Source organism: Hyperolius riggenbachi, chromosome 8 (genome assembly GCF_040937935.1).
Source record: "Hyperolius riggenbachi isolate aHypRig1 chromosome 8, aHypRig1.pri, whole genome shotgun sequence".
Classification (NCBI taxonomy): domain Eukaryota; kingdom Metazoa; phylum Chordata; class Amphibia; order Anura; family Hyperoliidae; genus Hyperolius; species Hyperolius riggenbachi.
The window spans coordinates 222,669,283-222,697,251 of record NC_090653.1 but is presented as its reverse complement, the minus strand read 5'-3'; the positions used below and the strand labels follow the sequence as shown (position 1 = coordinate 222,697,251).

At 42.6% G+C, this 27,969-nt stretch overlaps 1 protein-coding gene and 1 long non-coding RNA gene across 5 annotated transcripts in view; one reads left to right on the top strand and one right to left on the bottom strand.

Moving 5' to 3' along the window:
- The window catches only part of L1CAM (L1 cell adhesion molecule), a 440,855-nt gene that overhangs the window by 400,378 nt on the left and 12,508 nt on the right, over positions 1 to 27,969 (top strand). For 2 of the 3 annotated variants that reach the window (XM_068248209.1, XM_068248208.1), the window contains 4 exons: positions 591 to 710; positions 4,300 to 4,458; positions 13,356 to 13,487; positions 14,306 to 14,378. In XM_068248209.1, coding sequence (XP_068104310.1) covers positions 591 to 710; positions 4,300 to 4,458; positions 13,356 to 13,487; positions 14,306 to 14,378 — 484 coding nt within the window. Of the gene's footprint in view, positions 1 to 590; positions 711 to 4,299; positions 4,459 to 4,914; positions 5,083 to 13,355; positions 13,488 to 14,305; positions 14,379 to 27,969 lie in introns of those variants that run through there. The other variant, XM_068248210.1, reaches the window with a different exon arrangement.
- LOC137527596 (uncharacterized) lies at positions 490 to 21,159 on the bottom strand. Of its 2 annotated transcripts, XR_011023185.1 has the most exons (4): positions 21,073 to 21,159; positions 5,021 to 5,083; positions 1,986 to 2,118; positions 490 to 658 (listed from the first exon to the last, which is right to left on the bottom strand). It is a non-coding gene; the product is annotated as an uncharacterized lncRNA (long non-coding RNA). The 2 variants fall into 2 exon arrangements; XR_011023186.1 differs by lacking the exon at positions 1,986 to 2,118.

The following is a 27,969-nucleotide window of genomic DNA, read 5'->3' as shown; positions in this document are numbered from 1 at the left end:
CTGAAGTGATAAAATAACATTCCCACTATTAAAACTTATCACAACATGTTAATGAGGCAAGCTTCTTTAGTGAAGTTAAAATCCGTGCGTGGTTTTCACTTGCCTTATTAAGACCAGCATGATCTTAGTGAACTGTGGCCAATGTTTCATCTTCTGTTTAAAATCACTTTTTGGCACTCTGCAATCGAAAAAAAAAAGTACCAAAAAGTAAGCAAAATATACTGTCAAAATTATTCTGAATATTTTCTTGCTTGCTGGTGGTTTAGATGACATCTTATTGATAAGATATGAAAATATCACCTAAGGGAAAACTTAAGAAAAAAAAGGGAATTGGATCAGGCCCAATGTCTTTTAGCTGTATTGATTGCGATCTATGCACATATTTTCATTTAGCTCAGAGTGCTTGTGCGATTATGATGAATAGACACTATACAGCCTGCTTTATAGCCTGTGACTGACGGCTATACATTTACTGATTGATTACGGGGTTTCAGCAGTCCATCTGGGACAATCAGCTGCAGTATATCAGAGTAAAGATTGCCATGAATAAATGTCCAGGTTTCCAGTTTAACACCTTGTATCCTTCCTAGAGTTTCCTCCAATCCTGAACGTTACCTTTTCAAGCACAGACAAATGTGTCACTCTGAAATGGAGACCACTAGAAGGCGTAAGAAATGTTGAGATCAGAGTACAGATCAAGAATAAAAGCAGTAAGTGCGATATTGATTGATTGATTGATTATTTACAGTATATAGCAAAAAAAAAAGCAACTGATGGTCAACACTACCTGTGTAATAAATAAACAAATATAAACAAATATAAATGTCATCCACCCTATGCAACAGACCAGAGGGGGCACCATGCAACATGAAAAGAAAGCCTTTTTGAAATACCATTTATGGTACTTTTCCGTTAGCCAGGCGCATCCACTAGGTGGCGTTAATTACTATTCCCCCTCCAGGCCGCCATGGATAGTAGGGAAAGATGTAATTCTGGTGGAGTTTTATCGCCACCTAGTGGATGCGCCCGGCTAACGGAAAAGTACCCTATTTATATACTTATGAATTGCTATACAGTTTATTTATGCATTTTGACTACTCTTTGATCATGAGATTTTGTTTATTTGTTGGATTACCTACCCTCATTTATTAATTGTGTGGCATATTATTTTTTCACACAGCCCCCTTTCTGGGCCTCGCCGCCTTTCCCTCTCTTTGGCTTTCATAGATGTTTTAAAGTGTCCCTTAGTGTATATTATAAAGGAGTGTTAATTATACCCAACTTGGTGCAACCTTAGATTTATTTTCTTCTTGTTTGCATTATTATCTATATAGCCCTCTTCCACGGTGCTTTACAGAGTTTGTTGTGCACCATTTTAATCTGAATGCATAAGAGCAATGAAAATACCACTGACGTGAAAGGGATATATATATATATGTATATGCTGCCATATTTATTTCCTTTTAACCTGTTGCTGGTCTGAGTACAGTAGATCTACACTCCTTGAGACTTCATTTTAGCCTCAGGGGTGTAGATACACGTACTCGGCCACGATCAAACACCCCGTGTGCGTGCATGCATCTGTGCGCGTTATCGTCACCACCGGTTACTGCACTGGTCGGTGAATGAGAACAGGTGTTTCCAAAGTGCCTGTAATCAATGATCACCAGCATCAGTGAGATGCCAGTGGTCATTAACAAAGTAAACGTAAACTTACATACACATTACTTTCTGTGTACTGTTCTGCTATTTCACAAGACAGGGCACAGTTGGAAAACTGTCTATAGAATGCAAACGTGTCCAATAATTTGAACTTTTAGGAATTTTTTTGTTAAATGCTCTAATATCCTTAATAGCTTATGTCGATGATTCCTGTGATTGTAACAACCCCAGGTTCATCTAAAAGACAAAAGAAGACCAGGAGCCAATGGTGCAGAATCATGTAATGTTCAGCAAAGCAAATTGCTAAGGATGTATATACTCACAAAGGTGTGTTACAAATCCTTGCAACCACCGTCAGAGCAGGCGGGAAACTAACCGTCCCCACTCGGTTTTCCAGGTCAGTGACAGGAACTGGGTGGTCGCACTCATCACTGCAGCGTTAACATAGTTTTGGACCTGCGTTGGGGATGCAGAGAAAATGTCACTTCCGTCGCATTGCTCCATACCGCGGTCAGAGGTGTCCGAGCCATTAGGCAGCTATAAATTTTCGCCTAAGGCGACAGGAAGAGGCAAGGGCGCTTCTGCACTGAGTAGTGAGAGAAGAAATGCCTCTCAGCTGACTCAGGTGTCAGTTTACACAGCAGCAGCAGCGGGGCTGACTGGACTTCAGCTCAATGATTCAAAGAACCACAGTAATGAATGAGTCAGTGAGAGAAGGCACTCATCCTAGTCAGGGATCCGAGGAGTACAGCATCATCAGCTCCTGAGTCCGACTCCTGAGAATTCAGTCCCTCTCTCTCTCTGCTACTGCTAACTGCGTGGATGTAGAGACTGTGTAGCAGCCAGGCATTGACTTCCCCCCAGGCCTCCTTTCATTCAATGATTTAGGGTTGGTCCTGTGTCTGCTGTATTCAGGTTTGTTGATGTAAGGCAATGTAAAACACTAGGCTAGCTGATAAAAGTGCAATTAGAGGGCAGGCAAGCTGGTAAATATACACAGCATGATGTAGAACTCGTCTGGAGGGTCAGTGGGAAAAAATCTGTCTGGTGTCTCCCCATTGTTATAATGACTGCAAGTGCAGATAAGGTCTTAACCTCCTTGGCGGTTAATTTTTTTTTTTAAAATGGGCAAAAATCCTTTTTTTTGTATTTTTTTTTTTTTTGTTTCATGTAAAGCTACCAGAGCGGTAGCTACATGAAACACCACTAAAGGGCGCATGTGGCCCTCTAGTGCGATCGTCGCTGGCATCAATAGCAAACAGGGGAGCGCGTATATAACGCGTTCCCCTGTTTGGCTTCTCCTGTCGCCATGGCGACGATCGGCATGACGTCATGGACGTCAGCCGACGTCCTGACGTCATGCGCACTCGATCCAGCCCATAGCGCTGCCCGGAACTCATTGGTCCGGGCAGCGCAGGGCTCTGGCGGGGGGGGGCCCTCTTTCGCCGCTGCGTGCGGCCGATCGCCGCAGAGCGGCGGCGATCGAGCTGTGCGCGCGGCTAGCAAAGTGCTGGCTGCGCGCACAGCACTTTGAATGGGGCGAATCGCCCCAGCAGGCCCTGAGAAATCCTCCGGCGCGGCATAGCCCGAGCTCAGCTTGGGCTTACCGCCAGGGAGGTTAAACAGGTTGAAAAGTTTTGACAGTCCCTAGACTCCAGGAGGGCTGCTTGCTGACTTGTGTAAGAGACTGGCAGGGACAGCAGTCCTATTACCAGCAACTAGTATCTGTGTAATGTGGGACTGCAATACAGATAAACTGCTCCATCTCAGGCTATTCTCAGTCTCACTCCACTCCTCCTATCTCTGTATGTGTATAGTGTATGTCTACTGTGTGCTGTGTATAGTGTGGTGTGTGTGTGTGTGTGTGTGTGTGCGTGTGTGTGTGTGCGTGTGCGTGTGTGTGTGTGTGTGTGGTGTGTGTGTGTGTGTGTCTGTGTGTGTGTCTGTGTGTGTGTGTGTGTATAGTGTGTGTACTGTGCTGTGCGTGTCTAAAGTGTGTGTGTGTACTGTGTATAGGGTGTATGTTGTGTGCAGTGTGTGTACTGTGTGTGTGTGTGTACTGTGTGTGTGTGTGTATAGTGTGTGTGTGTGTGTAGTGTGTGTGTGTGTACTGTGTGTGGTGTGTGTGAGTGCATGCCGCAATAAGTATATTTTATGGTGAAACGCTCTGCTGCATAACAACTATTTTCTGGTGAACCCATGCCGCAATAAGTACATTTTCTGGTGAAACACTGCTGCATTATAATTTTCGGGGGTCTTGGGGGTGGGGTTCACCACAGGAGTGGTGTTCACCATGAGGGGTGCGGGGTATGGGACTGGGGGCAATCACGGGGGGCGGGGGGGGGGGGGGTGCCACAGGATTTCTCGCCTGGAGTGACAAAATGGCTAGAGACGCCCCTGACCGCGGTAGTGTGAAAGTCTCCGTAGACCTTAAAAATACCCCACTGTCCCTGTGTGCCAACTGTCTGTAAAAGATACACCAATGCCATATATGTTGTAACACTGAATCTAAGAAACTAGTAAAAAAAACAGCAGACCAAGTATAAATCCACCTCTAAGTTTATAAAAATAGGGTGCATTTCGTATTAGCTCTATGAAGTTTTGCTTTAGTAACAGTGCTTTTCTTTCCATCTAAAGATGACCAGTGGCAGCACCATGATATCATTAATGCATCAGAGGGAAGTTACAAACTGGGTGAATTGCAGCCTGGGAAGTATTACGAGATTCGTCTTTTGGCTTTAAACCACAGTGGTTTTGAGGAGGTCTGGAGGCAAGAGGTGCCAACTACGCATATAGGTAAGATACAAAATTGGTCAAGCCAATCATTTCTTCGTTTTAATACTTGACGTGTACTGAAGGTGACATGTGACATGATGAGATGGACATACGTATGTACAGTGCCAGCATTGCAATTAGTAAGGAGGCTTTTTGATCCCTTTCAGCCCCTTACACACTCCTAGGAGTTCTGGTTCACCATTAACTTGCTGGGTAATCTGTAAATAACTAGGCCGAGTTCCTTTCTTTTGTTTTTTTTGCCTGAAAGAATTAGGGAGGGATAACACTTGTGTTTGCAGGAAAAGCAGAATGTTAGTCTATGCAGAAATGAATATGCAGCAGATCCATAGGAAAGATCTACTTGCGTTTTTGAATGCGATTTTGCCGTGCAGCAAAATGCCTATGATTTGATAAGCGTCATTGCTGCCTTAAACTTTCAAGTAAGCATGTGACAGTTTCTCTCTATTCGGGACCTAGGTGGACTATAGAGTAACTCTGACTAATAAGGAATTACAGGCACACACCTCACTCAAGATGGGACATGCCAAAACCAGGAGGAACGGAGGGAACAAGCTGCACTCACCTCTTGCGCTTGCATTCACCAACAGCTGTCTTGGGAAGCACATATCTCATCATCATACGGAACCTGGGTTTAATGTACAATATAACTGTTTACATTAAAGCTATAATGTATGAAAGTGAATAAATTGTGTAATCTTTCACTCTTTTCCTTATATTCCTTTTAAAATGCATAGGAAATAAAATAGTTACCGTACTAAAACAAATATCGGCCACAAAAAGCCTAATTTGCCCAGAAAAAAACCCCAATATATAGATCATTAAGTTATGCCAAAGTAATCAGAGCTGAGCTGAACTGTAAAAATGACCAGGGTAGGGAAGTGGTTAATATTTAAAAACCAAGAAGAATGTCGATTTACAAGATATTGCACAACCAATACCTCTCCAAGGTGTTTCCTTGTTCCTGCAGTCCTTCAAGCTCGAGTGTCTGCTTACCTCCTAGCTCCGCCCAACGCGTTTCATTAGACTATGACTCATCACGGGCTGGAGGTGACAACACATCATCCAAGCATTCATCAGAATTTATAATCTGTAACGCAAGCACTCTTGGGAGGTTATTAACTAGGGGCTGAAAAGAAGATTGGACAACTGTAACGATCGGTGAAGCACAGAGAGGATCTGATTACCAGTGATCTGCAGAATCACTGGGAATACAGATGTATACCAGATTATACGTGATCTGCAGTATCACTGATAATCCGATATACTAGCTAACCTCTGTTCACCTGAGTAGAGTGTAGTGTTTGGTGTAACAGTAACACTTTGAGGAGTAGGCCTCAGTGCAGCAAGGAGTACTGCACAGATTCCTTCCGCAGACCTGAGCTCTCCAAGACGGGAGGAGTCAGACTGACAGTAGGAAGGATAGTCTGAAAGTAACCCTCAGGACGAAGGGTCGCTAACAGAGCGAGGAACCGCCTCTAACGGTAAGGTCGGTTCTCGAGGTCGGACAAGCCAGGTAGTATACACACGGACAGATAAAGTACAATATCAGGAGGCAAAGGCGGAGTCAAAGTACAGGCAGGGTTCAGCAACGGGGTATTAGATATATCGAGGTACAAAATCAGGAGGCAGAAGCAGAGTCAAGGAACGAGCCAGGGTTCGGCAACAGAGTATCAGAAATATCGAAGTACAAGATCAGAGTTCGGAGGATAGTCAAGGCAGGCAAAAGTCATAACAGATAATCACAATCAAACTAGTACTTTAGCTATCAACAGAATCTAGCTAAGTGTAGGATTACAGCTCCAGCTGGTCCCGGCACACTTGCGGATCTGACTACGGATCTGGGTGCTCCCACATATGTGATCGCACGCCAGACAAAGGGCAAGTGAACAACCAGCAGTATATATACTCTAGGACCTTTCCAGGACCTCCCTAATTGCTGGTCCAATGAGAGCAGTGGAATTTGTCAGCTGACCCAGCTGGTCAGCCGACTCCCTTCTAACTGCTATTTAAACTCTGCCTCTGTGCTCGCGCGCGTGTAAGTCTGAATCTTGGTGGACTATCAGTCCCAGCCACACCAGCACTGTCATGCAATGTATCCAGTGCGGGGGCCGCCTCTGATGCGGATTCCGCCGTTACCAATGCGGATTCCGCCGTTACCAATGCGGATTCCGCCGCACTGCCTATGCGGCATGCAGCGTTTTTTCCGCGTTGTGACGCCATGCTGGACGCGGAAACGGCCGCCTCACCTCGAGAGACAGCGGCCTTTCCGTGTTTCCTTACAACAACTGACTAATAGAGCCTATGCCTTTTATAATTGGACACCACAATGGATTCACAGCATCCTTATGCACCTTAGGCATTTGGTAGTTAATAGCAGGGGCGTAACTACCATGTATGGGGCCTCCTGCAAATAAGTTCATGGATTCCACCACCATCCCCTCCCAAGGGACCAGGCAGGCAGCCGGTAAACAAACATCTCCATCACCTACTCCCACCATGCAGAGTAGCGCATGAAATATTACCTGGAACCAATGCAGTGGGTCTCCTCTGTGCCTCACAGCATACTCTTTCTGCTGTCATTAACTGGCTCCCTATCACATGACATGACTAATGCGAGTCACGTGATTGGTAGCTTGTCGAAGGTCAGCAGAGAGTGCTGTTGCTGTGATGCACAATTTGTGACGCTGGAAGCAGGTAAATATAATGCTCCCTGTGCTACACTGAATGCAGATGGCAGCAGGAGGGGTCCCCAATGCCCCTGGGCCACCCTGCAATGAAGGGATCAGGAACTTTAATTTGGCATCAGTCAATAGCCCTTCCCCAAACACCTTCTTAGGATATTATTTTTTTATATATATATTTCATTGTAGGATTGTAACCCAGTTGTTTATGTTTCTGAATCCATTTTCTGAATCCGTGACTAATTTATACAGCTCTCCACAGTATTCATATTTATGAAAAATAGCCTTGATCAGCTTGTTTAATTACCAGGTCCTTTCGCTTCAACAGTTTACATACCGTATATACTCGCAAGCAAGCCGAATTTATGACCCCCCAAAAGCGGGCCAAAAGTGGGGGGGTCGGCTTGCTTGCGAGTCATGTTGGCCCGTTGGCTCCTTCCAATCCCCAACCCCCCCCCCCCGGGGCCGCCGCTGCTATTGGCTTACCCGGCGGCTTCCAATATTCCACCCTCCGTCTCCTGCACGGGATTGTAAATAATTCACCGCAGCTCGTCCCACGGCGGCTGCTGTGTGATGACGAGGGAAGCTGTAGGCAGAGCGGTTCCCATAGCAACGGCGATACACATCGCCCGTACAGGAAGCCGCTCTGCCTACAGCTTCCTCCGTCATCACACAGCAGCCGCCGTGGGGCGAGCTGCTGTGAATTATTTACAAGCCCGTGCAGGAGACGGAGGGAGGAATATTGGAAGCCGCCGGGTAAGCTAATAGCAGCTGCGGCCGCGGGGGGGGGGGGGGGGGGAGAACACTATCTACCTATAATGAGCACTATACTAGCTATACTGGGCACTATCTACTTATACTGGGGCACTATACTAGCTATACTGGGGCACTATTCTAGCTATACTGAGCACTATACTAGCTATACTGAACACTATGCTAGCTATACTAAACACTATGCTAGCTATACTGAGCACTATGCTAGCTATACTGGGGCACTATACTAGCTATACTGGGGCACTATACTAGCTATACTGGGGCACTATACTAGCTATACTGGGGCACTATACTAGCTATACTGGGGCACTATTCTAGCTATACTGGGCCACTATACTAGCTATACTGGGCACTATGCTAGCTATACTGAACACTATGCTAGCTATACTGAACACTATGCTAGCTATACTGAGCACTATGCTAGCTATACTGGGGCACTATACTAGCTATACTGGGGCACTATACTAGCTATACTGGGGCACTATACTAGCTATACTGGGGCACTATACTAGCTATACTGGGGCACTATTCTAGCTATACTGGGCCACTATACTAGCTATACTGGGCACTATGCTAGCTATACTGAACACTATGCTAGCTATACTGAACACTATACTAGCTATACTGGGCACTATACTAGCTATACTGGGGCACTATACTAGCTATACTGGGGCACTATACTAGCTATACTGGGGCACTATACTAGCTATACTGGGGCACTATACTAGCTATACTGGGGCACTATACTAGCTATACTAGGGCACTATACTAGCTATACTGGGGCACTATACTAGCTATACTGGGGCACTATACTAGCTATACTGAACACTATGCTAGCTATACTGAGCACTATGCTAGCTATACTGAGCACTATGCTAGCTATACTGGGGCACTATACTAGCTATACTGGGGCACTATACTAGCTATACTGGGGCACTATACTAGCTATACTGTGGCACTTTACTAGCTATACTGAGGCACTTTACTAGCTATACTGGGCACTATACTAGCTATACTGAGCACTATACTAGGGCACTATACTAACTATACTGGGCACTATACTAGCTATACTGAGCACTATACTAGCTATACTGGGCACTTTACTAGCTGTACTGGGCACTTTACTAGCTATACTGAGGCACTACCTACCCATACTGGACACTATACTAGCTATACTGGGACACACTGGAGGGAATCACACGGCCAGCATTTCCTACCCCCGGCTTACATGAGGGTCAATCATTTTTTCCTGTTTTTTCAGTTAAAAGTTGGGGGGTCGGCTTATATGCGGGTCGGCTTGCGGTACTTCCTAATCAGAATCCCTTTTATTATTAGGCTGCAACTGCACCAGATCTTAATTACCAGATTGTTAAAAACCTCTATTGTGTGCTGACTTGCATTGTATGTGGATTAAACGTAGAATTATGCTTCAACCTTATGTTGGTGTACATAATGCCCAGGTTGAGTCATTTTAGTGGAGCGGCCATCTTTATTTAGGAAGTAGGTTCATTTTTTATGTTCATTTTTCTAATTCATTTTTAAACACCAACAAATAATCAACATACTAAGTGGATTCTTAGGTGTAATTTTTTTTTTCAGAATCTCAGATAAATCAAAGCAACTGATAAAGCCCAGCTAGAATAACATGCTTCATTAGGCCGGGCTTTGCTAAGTTTGCTAAATATAATAAATAATAAAAGTAAATTAAGCCATAAAGTAAAAGGCTAATGTTGAAAAGAAAGAGGAAAAGGAAAAAACAAAAAAACAACAACAAGGAAAGAAGGGAAAGAAAAAAAGACAATAGAAAAAAGAAAAAAAAAAGAAGGGAATGCAACCAGCATCAGATATTTAGCATTGCTCAACACTTCCTCATAATCAAAAGCCAAAAGTTATAAAACTTCACCCATCTTATGTCCCCTACGGTGTTGTAAGAGGACAGCTCTGAATGCCATTGATCAAAAAAGTTAGTTAGCCTATCCTACCATTCATCTTTGTTGGGTAACGCTTTTGTGCCCCACTTTTTGACTATTCGTTTTCTAACAACTAGCATACATAGGTACAGTATAGGTAATGGGGTTAAAGTTAGAATAGGTGCAAATTTTAAGCCTTCATTGGGCAAGGAAATCTCATTTTTACTAAATTCAGCTCCACTAATATTAAAAATTTCATCCCCTATTGGTCTCTTTTCTTTTTGTTGCTCGGAATTTATATCCTTTTTTTTTAAATATATAGATATATTTCTGTATTGATGCAGTCAAACATGAGATAAGACAAATAGATCCTTTTCATACAAGGAAGTACTGTACATCCACTTAAAAACATGTCTATTTATAACATGATTATTTCACATCATACAGTATATATATATATATATATATATATATATATATATATATATATATATATATATGACAGGACATCTGACAACACAATAATAATCACAATAGCATGTTAAATCTTGCCCTGGTTAGTAAACTCAGAGAGGACGCACACATGTTTTTTTCTTACCAGTGCTTCGAATGTGTTTGGCCTTATAACTCGTCATGGGAGGAACTAGCCTCCTTATGTGGTTCTTGGGCCTCCTCCCAACCAGTGGCGTAGCTAAGGAGCTATGGGCCCTGGTCAGGGACGTATCTGGGTAATATAGAGCCTATGGCAAATACTGAAGTTGCACCCCCCCCCCCCCCCCATCAGAGCCACCTTCCCAACTAAAAACAGCAACCTTTCTTGTGTACATGTGTTATGATTGCCTGTGTTGTTTGGCTCGGGATATTGCTGAAGTTACTTTTTTGGAAATATCTCCTCTTATTCCCTCTCTGTCCTCTTTTATAACCCTAAGCCAAGTGCACCCTACATATATAAATTAAAGAGGAACTCCAGTGAAAATACTGTAATAAAAAAGTGCTTCATTTTTACCATAATTATGTATAAATGATTTAGGCAGTGTTTGTTCATTGTAAAATCTTTCCTCTCCCAGATTCACATTCTGACATGTATTACATGGTGACATTTTTACTGTGGGCAGGTTATATAGCTGTTTCTAGCTGTTCTGGCCTTGCAGACAGCTGTAAACAGCCATTTCCTGTCTGTGAACATTGTTACATTGTGGCAGTTTGCCCAGAGTACCGTATGGTACCAGAGCCTCTTGTGGGAGGGGTTTCAGCACAAAATCAGTCATACAGCGCCCCCTGATGGTCTGTTTGTGAAAATCATTATATTTCTCATGTAAAAGGGGGTATCAGCTACTGATTGGGATAAAGTTAAATTCTTGGTCGGAGTTTCTCTTTAAAAAGCCATGTTCCCCAGATATCAGAATTAATCTGATTTGATTGATGGTCTAAGTGACTGGGTGACACAGGGGCAGGCATGGCAGTGCAGGACAGGAGCAGGCACCCCTCTATATATGCCTCTGGCCCTGGTGCAAGTTTTACTTTTGGGGCCCTCCAAGCAATCTATACATAACAATTGATATAGCGCACCAAAACCTGCCAAGGACAACTACAGTGTCAGAGGTGCAAGCAGGGGATGGGGAACAGTTTGTTAATGATTACCACTATTCCAAGCATCTATAGCAGTGATAATTACCAGCACATGACCAACAGAGAGCTAATACTGTGGTTGAAGGAGGGCCCCCCCTGGCCCAAGGGCCCCAATGCGGTCACAACCTCTGCACCCTCTATTACTATGCCACTGCTCCCAAATCCAAGCCACAGCTCACCATAGAGTCAAAAAGCGTATTTTTCTCTGGCTGTCTCTACCTCTCACCCTGGGTCACTGGACAAACATTTACATCCCTAAAACTAAATTGAACTGTGAGCCCCTATACAATTTGCTATCCTCTTTACCATCCCTAATCTCCTTGTTCACTGCACCGCCTTTTCTTACCATTACCTAAATTACAAGTAGGCCCAGGTACCCTCCTATTCTATTCTTTAGGTACCATATCTGATCTCTTGTGAATTTCTTTTCAATATATCTCTCCAAAAACTTTTTAACTTAGTTTTCCTTTTGTCTCTCCAGACCCAGATCCATTTGTTTTTTTCATTTTTATCTTTTATGGTTCATGATTGGGGTTACATGCATAGAATTTGTATGCATGAAAGTTGGATGTTCATAGTGGGCAGCTGGTATGTGGGTTACTCTTCTACCTAATCTAACCCTACAATTTGGGAACCTTGCACAATTTAACTCTGCCCATTTTACATAACAGGTTGTGAACCTTATATATTTTAAACTATGTACTGTATAAATGCACTTTGGCCTGTTCAAATTGAATACGTTTATTACCATTTTTATGCACATGCAAATTCTATGCATTTTATATACAGTATCTGGCAGGTTTTTGGTTTGTGGTAACTAATGGACCAGCTTTGGTGTATGGTATCCCAGACACATGCATGGGTAGATGGAGACCATTTATCATATTAGTACTTTTTATCATGATCTTTTGTATTCATTATATTCATAAAAAATCCGATTGAGTTTATGCTTTAAGTTATGTACCATAATTGGGGGTGATTAGCTACCCCTTTTAATTGCTAGTTAGCCTATGGTTTCATTATCTACTTTGCATCATAATTACAGTATCATGAATTCATATTTGTTTTTGTAATTGGTTTATGGTCACAGATATATAGCAAATGGTGGTGATTAGTTTACTCTGGGATTAATCTACCCATATCTGTTTGGATATGTTATCTTAATAAGAGGTATATTAGTTTACACAAGTTTGTTCTCACCGTCGTATTACGCACGACTATAAAGCACAATGCACTTTGCCATCATGTAGATTATAAAGCACCATGCACCTTGTTCTTAATAAAGTGGTAATCATTCATATATAGGTGTACTTCCTGTCACGTCACTTATAACACGACTATATTTTTACATTTTTCAGCGCTGCGTAATAGGTTGGCGCTTTATTAATACAATAAATAAATGGTTTAAAATATTAGCTCAAGTTGGTACGGGCAATATGCTCTATGTGATTATATGCATTTTACTGTGGGCTCCATCTTGCACAATTGGTCAATTATATTATCGGTTATTGGTTGTTAATTGATTCTACTTATTGTAAGCTTGCCCTGTCTCTGATTTGCACACCCGTTTCATTGGTGGCAACTTATGTGGGAGGCGGATCTAGGAGCAGAGATAGTATTGTTTCCTTAAACTAGCATCATTTGCATGCGCACCTTCAGCCCTGATAAGTCATATCCTGCCAAAAATGGGCGGAGACAGAAGGTATACAGACCCTCGAGCTTGAAGGACAGCAGTAGGCACTTTGGGCACGCATGAGTTGTGTTCTGCAGCATTGCCCCATGCCTGCCATTTGGTTGCAGTAGCTCCTGTGATATCCTGTAAGCAACATTCTTCTTGGTTTGTAATAAGGTTTTCCTGCTTTTTATTTCCTCACTGAATTTGTCACTTTATCCTCCTTCACAGCTCCAATCAACAACCAGAAAGGCTTCGCTACGGAAGGCTGGTTTATCGGGCTGATAAGCGCTATTGTACTGCTGCTGCTCATTCTCCTTATTCTCTGCTTCATCAAACGCAGCAAAGGGGGCAAATACTCAGGTGAGATCAGATCTGTCCTCAGAATAGTCTCCATCTCAGTTATCTTTTCTCCACAAATCTCCTCTGTGAATTGTCAGTTTATCAAGTAACTGTGTAATCTGGATACAACAGATAAATGACAGCAATGCTGATAAAAGGAGCACCCAGTAAAAAAAAGGGTGCATATGGCAAGTGGACTAATTTGAGGGGGTTAAGGTCCGTACACACGACAGTCCGGCGTGTGTACGCACTGTCGGCGGACTGATACGGCTGTTTCTGGGCAGTCCGCCGACAGTGCGTACACACGCCGGACTGTCGTTGGAACGCCCACCCAGCGGGAGGTGACGACGGACCCGTCGTTTGCTTCCAGTCCGGCGTGTGTACGGACCTTTAGGCATTAGGTAAGTTATTTGTGCAGGGGGTTTAACTGCTCTGCAACTGCCTAACGCCAATGGGCGATCGATGAGTGGCTCCCCAAGGACCGCCCAACGCCGATTGGCGTAAAGTCCTGGGGGCAGAGATGAGCAGGAAACCTGGTGTCAGAGGTCTCAAAAATTGAGGAGTCGGAGTTGGAGTCAGGGCTGTAGTCTGTGGAGTCAGGGGTTGAGGTCAGGTCAGAGCAATTTAACAACTTGGAGTTGGTGGTTTCATAAACTGAGGAGTCGTAGATGGAGTCAGATAATTTTGTACCGACTCCACAGCCCTGTTTGGCTTTCACTGGATTCACACCTTAGGGGGTTACTTTCCTATACAGGCTTGTAGATGGTACAAGTAACTCTTAATTGTACTTTTCATGTTATTGTTCTGTCTAAACCTATCTACCTACTGTCCCCATACAGTGAAGGATAAAGAAGATACTCAGGTGGACTCTGAAGCAAGGCCGATGAAGGATGAAACATTTGGGGAATACAGGTAGAATTTCCAGGAAAAATATTACAACAGAGAGTTAAACAATTATGTAGCACTTGTTGTCACACAACCCTACTAAATGCCACTGTCACAAACACTATTTACAGCTCACGTACAACAGTATAGGCCCCCTGGTGGGCTTCAGCATTACTGCCTTGGGTGTGTCCTGTCAATGCTTTCTAATGTCACTGTGGCAAAGTATTGTCCCTGCACCTAACATACTTTGTTCATTGTGTACGAATGACACGTCTTCCTTGTAATATATATATATATATATATATATATATATATATATTAACATATATATATATATATTTATTAACTATATGTATATATATATATATATATATATTAACATATATATATATATATTTATTAACTATATATATATATATATATATATATATATATATATATATATATATATAAACTATATATATATATATATATATATATATATATATATATATATATATATATATATATACGTATAGTTATGTATATATTAATTTTAAACTGTTAGTGTACTTATAGTTGAGTGAGTTTGTCATGTCCTAAAAAGAAAGAGGCCTTGCTCGACAATGAAATATACCGTACCTCTTATTTTACCATTATTGATTTTAGGTCAATTTGATCGCACTGCCATTATTAGCCATTACTCTGTATTTGCACATATAGTAAACTAGCTGCCGTGTGTGTGCTGATCCCTGTAGTTGTTGCCATTACTCAGCACATCCTGAATATGGAGTTTGGACCTGTTGATCACCATTTTTCTTTTAATGTAAGGGTCACATGGTGGCAGAGTGAATTGCACTCTTACCTTAAAGCACTAGGTCCCCAGGTTCAACTCTGACTCAAGGCATTATCTGAAAGGAGTTTGTATATTCTCTGTGTGTTTTTAGGTAGGTTTCCTCCAGGGACTTGGATTTCTACCCACAATCCTAAAAACTAACTGATAAGTTAATTGTCTCCTCCCCAAAATGACCTTAGACCATGGTAGGAATAGAATGTGAGCTCTTCTGAGAGAAAGTTAGATACATGACTATGGACCCTGTGAAATGCTGGGTAATATTTCAATATACAATATACATATGTAAGAAGTAGCATGCCACTGGTTTGCAAGTATCTTACAATAGAGGTAAAGTCAGTAAAGAATGTATAAATACAAATACTGTAACCACACTTCATTACAGAATACCCAAGCAGCTCAAGGTTTCCCAAAACTACTAGGAAAGTATAAGGGGCTGAAAGAAACTGAAAAGCCCTCCAACTTAAAAGCAACGCTTAGTGTAATTTGCCATCTTAAAACAGAAGGTATTTGAGATAATTCAGCTTTAAGCGAGCAACTGTGGTTACCCACAATGCATCACCACTGAAAATGCAAATGATCTCTTTATGCCCTTGTAGCCAGGCTTACATTGATAACTGCTGGTTTATAGCAAGCTTATAGCTTATAAATTTTACACAGCAACATCAACCCAACATGCAGACAGCCTGTTTCAGACTTTTGGTCGTCCTCAGTGCATGGCAGGGATTGATATGGCTCTATGGAATAGGGGCTTGGACCAGTACAACGGAATACTCAAGATGCTCAAGTGACCCAAAAAACCACTAGGAAAGTATAGGGGAGTAAAATAGACTGAAAAGCCAACACTTAATTACAGCCAACACTTAATTACAAGTACACTACTAAGGTTTTGGATTCACATAAGGATCAGGCTTAGGGTAAGAACTCCAACACAAGCTGTTTAAGCTTTGGATTGTATAAGGAAATAATGCGATCCCTAATACTTATTGTCATCTGTGTACCCATAGAGTAAAATGTCTTTGGCCTAGTTCACACTAGCGGTGAGCGGAACATATACTGTACAAACGGACCTGTATGCGAACAGATCCAATGTTAAACCAATGGATCCGTTCACATCCATCCGCCTGTACAGATCCATTGCTGCAGGACCTATTTTCCCGGACTGTTGTGCCCAGTGGACTGGAAACAGAAATTTTTGCAGCTACATAGGAACACATAGAAAACTGACAGTTTACAGCACACTGGCTGTAAAAACTGACAGTTTTTACTTGATCCTGATGGCCGGTTCCGCGAAGAACCGCAAATGTGACCCGGGCCTAATCTTGATCATACAGGTCACCAAGAGCTAGGATTGGAGGGAAATCTCACCAAGACAGAGACATAAGGTTAAAGGTGGCCATACAATGGCAGATGGTCACCCTACTTGCCCAAAAGATAGATCCCTCTCTGGTCGAAATCTAGTCAGAGAATGATCTACTCCTGCCACACACGGCACATAGATTTTTAAAGCAAACCTAAAGTGAAAGGGATATGGAGGATGCCATATTTATTTCCCTTTAAACAACACCAGTCGTCTGGCTGTCTTGCTTATTTTCTGCCTCTAATTTAGCCAATATGAAACAAATGATTCTCATTCAATCACACAATAGACTTGGGCTGCAAGGAGAAGGGTGGGATAGTGGCCTTATTCCCACTCAGAAAAAAAGGAACAAACCAGAATTGGACTCCTGCGCACTCAGCAAAATTAAAGCTTTAATAAAATACAGGACAATATAAACCTTCAGGCAAATAAAATCAATATAAAAAGCAGCCAGTTTGTATGACAATCACCTCACCACCACAATGCACACATCCAATCAAACACAACGATACCATAGTCATGTACCCCATACACACTGAGAGAAATCACCTGGTCTAGAGCGATGGTTTAGTGCCTGTGATGGTTGGACCGCTGCAACAAAAAAGCTGGCCAGCTAATGCAATTCCTCCGGAATAAAATATGACGCAATTGGTCTAAAAATATCTTCTAAAATGCAGTAAAAAGTTCATGCTGTCAATGTACACTATATTGCAATAAAGACTTATTGTTCCAGGAGACTGAATTTAGCTCACGAACGATCGATCTTCAATCCTCAGTACCCCCTAGGTTCCTTCCAATGTGACATTGCCTTAAATATCTAGGACTAGAACTCTAGTCATGGGTTACTGGGCATGCGCAGTCCTGTCCTTGATCACGCTCCCCTCGCCAGGAGTTTTCTGTACATGTCCGGTTTTAAAAAGAATGTGCATGTGCAGAAAACTCCCAGCAATGGGAGTGTGATCGAGGAGGTGCATGAATGGGACCACGCATGCGCAGTAACCTGTGACTGGAACTCTAGTCGTATAGCTTTTGGAAGGGGTAGTGGCACAATGGAGAGGACAGAGAGGGCCCTGAAAGACTACATAGATTAGAAATGAGTAAGGAAATATGAGTATATATTTCACTGTGTGCTTTGTAGTGATGAGCACAAATTTCACATAATCATAATTTGCATCATAATTCGCAATTCGATGTTAAATTGTAATACAAGATTTCAGGAAAAATCGTAATTAATTTCATTTGTAAACCTAATCAGGAACCGTAACTTCCAGATTAAGTGTGATTTTCACGTAAATTTGTGGCATATTTTTTTCGGTTAATAGCAAAAACCCCCATACATGCCATTGTCACCAAAATTGCTACATATCTTAAGGAGAATTGTGGGAATAAGACAAAAAAAATAATTTTTCAAAAGACCTTGTAGTTTTTGAGAAATTGATTCCACTTGACCCCCCAGTGCTAAATTTCTCCGTCCCTCTGCGCACTGCTTCACCCCCAGGCACGGAGAAAGGCGCACTTATTTGTTTACTGGCTGGGAGTGGGCGGGGACCTCGCGCGCACACTCCAGCCAGCCAGCACAGCAGGTGACTAATTGGATGTTAGGAACAAGCGTTCCTAAATCCAATTAGACGCGCCGATTGCGGACACAATGGAGGCTGCTTCAAACAGAAGCAGTCTCCATTGATAACACATTAATGTAAACAAACGTGTAGCGCGCGATCGCGCGCCCCCGCGACCCGCGCGCGCGCGCACACACCCCCGCTCTGCAGTGCAATGATTGGTTATGGGGACCCCAGTCCCCAATAACCAATCATATCACAGTAAAAAATGAATGGAAGCAGCGCTGCAATGTACAAATTGCGCTGGTGCTTCAGGGGTAAAACCCCTCCGTTGTGAAGTGGTTAAAAAATGAGAAGGAAAAATGGATTTTAAACTCAGAAAAATTATCATTTAAAAACCTGCAATTTTCCTTTGTAGTTTTTGAGAAAGTCGATTTTAAAAATGCAAAGTCTTTTTGAATTTTTTTTATCGACTTATTCCTACTATTCTCATTAACCATACGTAGCAATTTTGGTGACAATAGGATGTATGAGGGCCTTGCTATTAAGTGCTAAATTTGGCACAAAATTGCACAAAATTACGAATGGATTACACAAAATCAATTTGAATGTCCAAATTGCAATTATGTATAGCTGTAATTGCAAAAATGTATGTGAAATTTTGCGTAATTGTAATTAGCAGATTACAATCATCGCTAGTGCATTGTGCACAAGGGTAGCACAGAGGTATACATGTAGATTTTATAGCAACAAGCTTTAAGTGTTGCTCATATTGACTTGTTGGCTACCTTAACAATAATGAATATTTATGAGAAAGTGTATTTATAGATCTAATTTTGTTTTAATGAAATGGCTCATAACTTTTCTTTTCACGCGTAAATTAAAAAAGTGGGTTGGCATAATGGTTCCAGATTTTGCTTCCCTTATTACACAAGGAGGCAACAGACTTTTTAGACATCTGGTGAAGATTATTATGCAAATATTATTTGTCTCATCAGAACTGGCAATAGCTTTGTGTAATTAAAAATAGAAAAGAAAAAAAAAAAAGAGAACAAAACAAGATGGATTCAAACTCACTTCCAGGCCACTGTAGAATAAACAACAATAGCATCATTCAAAACATAAATGAGTATTGCGTAGCTTGCCAGTTGTTTGACATACCCATTAAAATATATATAAAAAAAATAATTGGCAAATGTCTGATTAGACAGATTGCCTTTAAAAGAGAGTTAGAGAGTTACAATATTATTCCTTTGATGCCCCCTATTATATAGTACAACTGAACTGAAAATTAGCAATCTGTAAAATAGCCAAATAGCAAGCAGTCTGAATTTGACATTGCTCTGCTCAGAGCTAATAGTCAGATGTCAGTTCATAAAGGATAACGGACGTGAGAAGTATATGGGGGCTGCCATATTTATTTTCTTTTTAACAATACCAGTTGCCTGGCAGCCCTTCTGATCTGTTTGGCTACAGTTTGAATAGCACTAGAAACAAGCATACAGCTAATCTTGTCAGATTTAACAGAAGTGTATAAAACACCTGATCTGCAAATGCTTGTTGGGGGTCTAGAGCTAAAAGTATTAAAAATCAGAAAATCAGCAGGATAGCAAAGCAACTGGTATTGTTTAAAAGGAAATAAATATGACAGCCTCCCTATACCTCAACCTCACCTTTCAGGTTCCCTTTAAATTCTCAATTCTATCTGCAGGTATGGTAACTCTCGCTTTCGAAACCTCACCATTGCATTCTACACTGAGGTTATCACCCCCCAACATTGACCCATCACTAAATATTGGCTTTTAGGTGAAAAGTCATTTTGACAACATTTGATAGCCAGTTTTGGTTGAACACTGGCAGCTTCATACTTACCTAAATGACGGTGGAAAAATGTCGTATCATAATATATACATTAGGTCAATCAATGGTGTAGCAGTTCACTTCACCCAGAAGAGAATCCAGACTATGGAGTGTGGTACAATTGTTTTATCTAATGCCAAGAAAAGAACCTGTTGCTTGAGATCAGGTGGGACCTGGAATCCTAGTATCCAAATGTATCAAACTCATTGAAAATGTCTATCAACTGTCTAATGACTTAAGTTAGGAAGCAAAGCACAACTCATGATGTTTCACCAAAGGTACCAGTTAATAGAAAGATCTTAAATTCAAAGGAACCTTCAAAATCTTGTTCACATAAAAAGTGAGATATACTTATATACTGCATGTAAAATGTGTTTCCAAAGCAGAGACCAGTATATCATGTCACATAAATGTGTTTGAAAGTTCTGTAGCTGCGGGTCACATGCCCATATACATTGTTGCCACCTGTGTCACTACTATGCTTGACCTTATGCATTCGTTCTCCACTCTTTTGTCCACGCTGCCCATCAGATCTCTGGAGAGGTAAGCTGCTCTCATACGGTAAAGTTCCTTGTGAAAGTGAGGAAGTGGGGATGTTCTGATGGACTCTGGGTGTTGAACAGATGACGTTTACACCCGTTGGTGCCATATTATTTGAATTTTCATAGGCAGATGTGATCAAGGTCACAGAAAATCTATGGGAATGGGAATGCATGAGATTTATTCTCTACACCAGGGCTGTCCAACTTCATCTTGTTTAAGATGGACTGAGAAATGGAGAAAGGTTTTCTACTTGATGAACCATACCTTTTCGGATTCAGTCCCATCAATTTATTTGAGCTGTGTCAAAAATTTGTAAGGACCTCAACCCTTGAGGATTGAAGATGGACAGCCCTGCTCTAGAAAAGCACACACTTCTGGGACCTAAATTTTAATTGGTAGGTACGGTTCTAAAGTATTCTGTAGACAAGTTTTAATAGATGTCATAACATATAGACAGGAAGAGTATATTGTATGCCTAAAATAAATTCTGAGCTTCAATAAAAATTATTGTTTGTCTGGCCAAGACTGGTGAACTGTAGGTGAATGCCAATGTGCCGAGTCACTCACCAGTTCCTGATATCGCTAACGGACACCTGGGCATCTCAGATGCTGCCTTCTTCCGCTTTTGGCTCAGTTGGCCTCCTGGATTATCTGTAATGATAAATGAAGCAGAAGGAGGAAAGGCTTTAGTCTGGTGAGACAAAGCTGATGTGGCCATCAGAGATTTAGAAAATAGTCAGCAATTAAGTCCAGGAGCATAAGATTACAATCAGTTAGGATCAGTCTAGCCTCTTAAAAGATCAGGCAAATGTAGCATCCACAAATTAAAATGTTATATATTCAAATCCCTTCAGAAATAAGGTAAATGTCACCACTTCCAGAAGTTTAACCACTAAAGGATTAGTCCCAGCAGCTATAGGAGGCTCCATGGCTGTGCGGGCTTTACCTTGTTACTCTCCCTTCCTCCCAGTGGTGTAACTAAGAAGCCTTGGGCTCCAAGGCAAGTTTTACATTTGGCCCCTCCAAGCATTCAATACATACAGTAGCATTTCATATGGCACAACGAAACTTGCTAAGAACATCTTCAGTATGAGAGGTATACGCAAAAGGAGAAGAACTTGTTAATTATTACCACTATTAAAAGCATATATGGTTTAGAAGTGATCATTACCAGTATAGCACCATCGAAGAGCAGTGGTTGAGGGAGAGCCCCTTTTGGGCCCCCCTGGTTCAAGGTCCCCCATGCGGTCATAACTTCTTTATCCCTTATTGCTACACCATTGCTCCCTCCAATAAAGAAGCCCACTAGCCTCCAGGTTAGCCGTGCATCTGTTGTAGCGCAGGGGGCAGACAGAGAACGAGCAACAGAGCGGCTTTCTGCAGGTGGGATGTGGGGAGTACTTTATAGGCCGTCACGGCTGAGTTCAATCCAGCATGTGTACGTAGCTTTAAGAGTGGTTGCTTGTTACTGGCAACCCATGCATATGAGTATTCACTTGTATACTTAGTATCATGTAGATTTACACCAGGTCCGGTTCCCCAGATCTATCCTTTGTCTTCATTTTGAATTGTGGAAGCTACAATGTGTCTGCTGATAATACACCAGCTTATATATTAGGAGTATTTGCTTAAATAAAAAATATATATATATATATATGGCACTGTGGGATACTGTGTGCCAGTGACAGTGTCACCACTTGCACATCCCCAGAACTATAGGAACTTGCCAGGTTCTTCTGACAAGAGAGCAGCATGCCATACGTCAACATGGCTTATCACCGTGTATCACTTCATTTCAGTTCATGATACCCTATGAATGGTGCACATGACTGATTTCTGTGCAGATCACATGAAATGTATCCTGGTTACTCTTTACAACGCGTTTGAAGTGTCCACTTGCTTTGCCAATGCCTATTGCTATGTTAGCATTATGTGTTGTAAATGACATTTTGGTGTGCTTTTATTTTAGATACAGATCTTTTTGATTGTTGTGGTTGTTGTAGTGAGCAAGTTTATAGTAATGCCGTTTATATTCATATGTCATAACAGCTGTTAGAAACAGGACAGACTTTTTATTATTTGCATTCAGATTACATCTTTAGAAAGCACACTTGAGCCCAGATAGTGCCTGAGCAGTAGGAATGGATTTCTAAGGGCAACAAAGGCCAGGGCCTCGAGCAGCTGTAACCCAAGAGCGTGGCTGGACATGGAAGATGGGTTCCTGCATATGGAAGGGGAAGCTGAAAATTGGAAGCAACAGATGGAAAGACGGAGCTGTTAGTTACTCAAGGACGCTGTACATGAAGAGTCAATCGCCCAAGGGCCCCCAAGCACTGCGCCCCCCCCTCCAAGTTTATGTTGGTCATGGGGGCCCCTGCAGTGTAGCTGCTCACCTGTTCCAACCAATGTGCGCTCCTCCATATGTCCGTGGCTCTGAGCAGGAGTGACTCTCTTACGTGACCCGCCTCATGCTATACGCAATAACATGCCCCAGGTCATGGGAGGAGAGGTGTCTCTGCAAGGAATGCATGAAGGAATGCATGGAGTCATGGATATATGGAGAAATGCATGCCGGCTGAAACAGGTGAGCTGCTATTCTGCAGGGGCCCCAGGGACCATAATATTATTGAAGAGACCTGGAGGGGCCCTGGTCGGTTGTCAGATGAATTTGGCAACCCCTAATGCTGCTTTGGGAAGGGGTATATCAAGAGGGCTCTCGGGCTAATTCTGCCTGGGGACCCCATTACCTAGATCCGGTGTCCCAACAAAACCAGCAAACATTGACAAAATAGCATACATTTAAAGTGGCATTCTTCTTTTTAGTAGAATCAGTGTCCCCTTGCCCGCTCGCTGGGCTGCAGGCTCGGTAATTGCTTTGCTCTGACAACTTTTTATTCTAACTCTATGTCCACTTGTATAGTGAACATTGCACACCAGGACCCAGGATAACTCGGGTTGCAAGGTTAGTGCTGCTGATCAGTATTATGGGGTTAATTTACGACCTGCATGACTTGGCACATGCTCAGTAGCATTTGTATGCTATTTTGTCGGGTATGCTGAAATTTTGGAACACCGGCCCTGCTCATGATGAGGCCTAGGTGGGTACAGAAGATGGTGTTGCTAGCATGCTGTATAACTGTGACGTAAAAGCTTTCAGTATTTTTTAAAAGGATGCAAAAATTAACACCGAGGATTTCCATGCCCCTGATAACAGGGGCATACATGGAAAGCAAAAGAGTCTTAATATCCATTCAAAGCACCTTAAACTTATATGTTTCAAATACCCCTTGAAAATTAACCATCACAAAATTATTTAGATTTTTTTTAAAAAATTCTTCTGCAAGATAGAACTGGGCATTTTCATCCATCCCTAGATGTCAAGAGCCCATAAGTTTCTCTGCATGAATGGTAGATGGGCAATTAGAAGTATTATCATGATGTACAGTGAGCTATTCAGCAGGGAGTGTGCAGATCTAAATATATGGTAACAAGAAAATAAGGGAAACTGTGTAAACTACAAGCAAGAAGAGGACAGCTAGATGGTAATTATCTTCTGTGGCAATGCAATCTGCTATCTTGCATGCAGATCTCTGCAAGTGCTAGCAGAATGTCTCTTCATCATTGTAGCATCAACTTCTAATTAACCGCAATGGAGAAGTGTCTTAGGAGATTCTCCATAATGTTGATTATGTGTTTGCCAAAATGTTCAGTAATTCATGTACAAAATGACAGCCTAAGTACAGAACTAAGTATAATCAACTTTTCTTCTCCATTTTGTCAGTTACAAAACTTGTTTGCTCTTCTCCTCTGTGCATTTATTGCTGGTAGCTTTGATGGCAGTCATGTGACAGGCAGCCACTGTCACATGACCAGCGTCAGGACCCAACAATGGATTTGTAGTTATGCAGAGAGGATGGAATTGCTGTCTGAAGAGGAGAAGAAAGAACCCTTGGTGTGGATGGTGTGAGCAGGTTACTTAGTTCTGAGCATCACCTGTGCCACTTTGTTATATAGGGGGCAAGAGCCTACATGTGGGTAGGTAGCTATGAAAGAGAAACCGTGGGTACGGGAAGTGCCTTCATAAATTAGTGATGGACCCCATGACTTGTAGTTGGATCCCGGAGTTTATGCCATGTTTCTAACAAGAACTGTTATGACGTATGTAGGTGCACGTATTGCATGCTGTGTATGTACATATTGTTCCATGTCTGTGATTGTTCCTGGTGACCGTCCCTGTTGTTTGTCTCTTCTTCTGACAGCAGTGCTACCTTCTTTAGAAATAGGTAACAATGCATAGCTGCCTGCAAACCTCTGCTGCATGTGCCCCCATGTCATGTTCAGCTTCTCAGCACAGGCAGTGCGATGCTTCTCAAGGGTATTAAGGCATGATGAGATCTTCTGCACACTGGCTGGAGAGCATTTGGGGAAAGCATGACATCATATACCCCAAGGACTACAGTTGATAACAGTAAATCTTATTTAAGAACCATTAGGCCGGCCTGTGCAGACGATCGCTGCTAACATCTGATGTGTTGCTTGAAAGAAATGAATATTTGTCTCATATAACATTCCATCTATTACAATGTATTTTATATTAAAGAAACATGATCCCTAAAGTAATAAAACAAGCGTATTATAGTAAGGTTGTACCATCACTGCCAGGCTCGGATTTACATCACAGGAGCCTTTAGGCACAGATGTTGTGGTGCTCTGGTCTTCTTCCTCCACAAACCACCGCCGAACCGTGCTGCAAGTGTCCTGGCTGGCCCAGGTGTCACATCTCACTTACTTCTCCTGCCCGTCATAGTGATTTTTAGCATTAGGTAGCCAGAGGTACCCACCATATTAAGTAGCTAGAGGTGCCCCCAAGGATTAGGTAGCTAGAATTGCCCCTGGCTGAAGGGAGATTTCATAAGTAGTATGCCAAGAGTCAGGTAAGTAACATCTCATTTACACTCAGCTTGGGACTGCATAGTGAAAAAGGCGCTCGGGGAGGGGAGTGAACCGCCTCTCCATCATTAGGCACCTGTAGAGCCCCTAAACGGGAAACTTTTTTTTTTCTTTAGAAAAATTGCGGCTTCTGGAAGAAGCCGACGGTCTTTCTAACGGGGACTTAGATCAATGAATGGGAACTGGGTTCCCATTTATTGATCTCTGGGATAATGGGTGGCCACACAGGAGCATGCGGGCGCACGCGGGAGCACGCAGCAGCCTCCTAGCAGCCTTTTGGACGTATCAGCAACGTCCCAAAGGCAAAAGTAGTTAAGGTGGTCGGGGCGCTGTATACACACAACATTGTCAGCCAAGGCAGCCCAGTCCCCAGTGTCCGACTCTGCCTGGCGAGAATTGTTGTAGGTTTCATTGAAGCTTTTTATATTTCTGATAGGGCATAGGCAGCCATTTATCTCCTTATAGACTGCCAGTACTGAAGAAAGGGTGGCAAGGTAATTCCTTAGAGTGGATACTGTTTGATACAAGATTGCTTTACAGCGACCTTGAAGTAAAGCCATGCAATATAGCCGAAGCATGAAAAAGTACAGTATTTAAAGGTTGCCTTCAATAAAGATTGCATGACAAAATACATTTTCTTTCTTCCACAGAAGTACCAGAGATAATAATATATAAGTGATTACTCATGCTAAGAGTGTCAGGAACCAGCCCCTCCTCCATGGCCTCTAACCTCCCATTTAATGTAACAGATGGCTTCACTCACCAGTAGGGAATCTCAGGAGTTCAGCTCATTGTATTCACAATTCCATCTGATGCAATCTCTACAACTGCTAACATTTACACAGGGGTGTTGCTAAAGGGGCCCATACACTGGTCGATTTTAGCCATTGATCGATCAATCAATTCTATACAATTAAAATAGATTCTATCAAATTCCCCATTCGATCGATTTGTGGCTAATTTTGATCTGTTTCGATTGATTTGATCTATCTGATAAGGGGCCCATACACCTAACGATTTTCCCACCAATATACAGCAAATTCAATCACTGTGATCGAATCTGCTGTGAAATCGATGCACAAACGCTGAAAGAACGATTGATTTCCATCCGAAATCAATCGTTCCTATTGATCCGTCCGTGCGGAAGATTTCGCTCGATTGCCGGCGGTCCGGGTGTGCGTCAATAGCGGCGTTCGAATGCCCGACAAACGATGCTAGCTGCAATACATTACCTGCGTGTCTCCTCTCTCTCCACGGTCACTTCTCCGTGCTCTGCTCCACCAGCTTCACTGAACTTCCTGTCCCGGCAGGAAGTTTAAACAGTAGAGCGCCCTCTACTGTTTAAACTTCCCCGGCAGGAAGTTCAGTGAAGCTGGAGGAGCAGAGCACGGAGAAGTGACCGTGAAGAGAGAGGAGACACGCAGGTAATGTATTGCAGCTAGCATCGTTTGACGGGCATTCGAACGCTGCTATTGACGCACACCCGGGCCGCCGGCAAGCGAGCGAAATCTTCCGCACGGACGGAGCACGGAGGAGAAGACAGCAGAGACCGGGGGACACGCGCCAGCCGGAGCAGGTAATGTATGCGGGGGGGCGGCGACAGCTTCACAGATTGTGATCGGTTTCATGCTGAAATCGAATCACAATCTGTTTGCAGTAAAGGCAGCCATACGATCCCTCTCTGATCAGATTCAATCAGAGTGGGATCTATCTGTTGGTCGGATCTGATGGCAAATCGACCAGTGTATGGCTACCTATAGGATGGAAAATCTAGGTGGATCTGCTGCTGGCAGGAGATCGATGACCCATAGATTTGCATTGGATCTAATGGTCCAATAATGCATTTAGATCGATTTCCAATAGATTTTATTCTGAAATCTATTGGAAATCTGTTACTCATGTGTGGCACACATCAAATAGATTCCTGTCAGATTGGACTTGACAGGCATCTGCCAGAAATCTATCTGACGGTCGAATCTGCTGCAAATCTATAAGTGTATGGCCACCTTTAGGTTTCTGTGGCCCCAAGCGGCACATAATGTGTGACATTCCCCACCAGTCAGTTGCCCCTTCTCCTGTAATAATAGGTACCGTATATACCAGCGTATAAGACGACTGGGCGTATAAGATGACCCCCCAACTTTTCCAGTTAAAATATAGAGTTTGGGATATACTCGTCGTATAAGACTACCCCTCTCCCAACACACACCAAATAAAAATTAAAAAACAGCATATACTGGCGCTATGTATGAACAGATACTGGTGCTGTACTGTACGTGGTACCCAGTATACAACAATACAGGGGATTGACTGGTTGGATTGGTCAACTCCCCCTCTCCATAAGCGGATTGGTCAACTCTCTTTGTCTCCATGTTTGTCAGAGTGGTATGGAAGAATAGATTGCACTGTGCCCATAAAACATGCCTCTTTCTCCCTTCTGGCCCACCCTTGTATCCTATTTACCTCCTTCTCTGCCCCTCAGATCTCGCACATGTGCCCTGCGCCACTTCACTA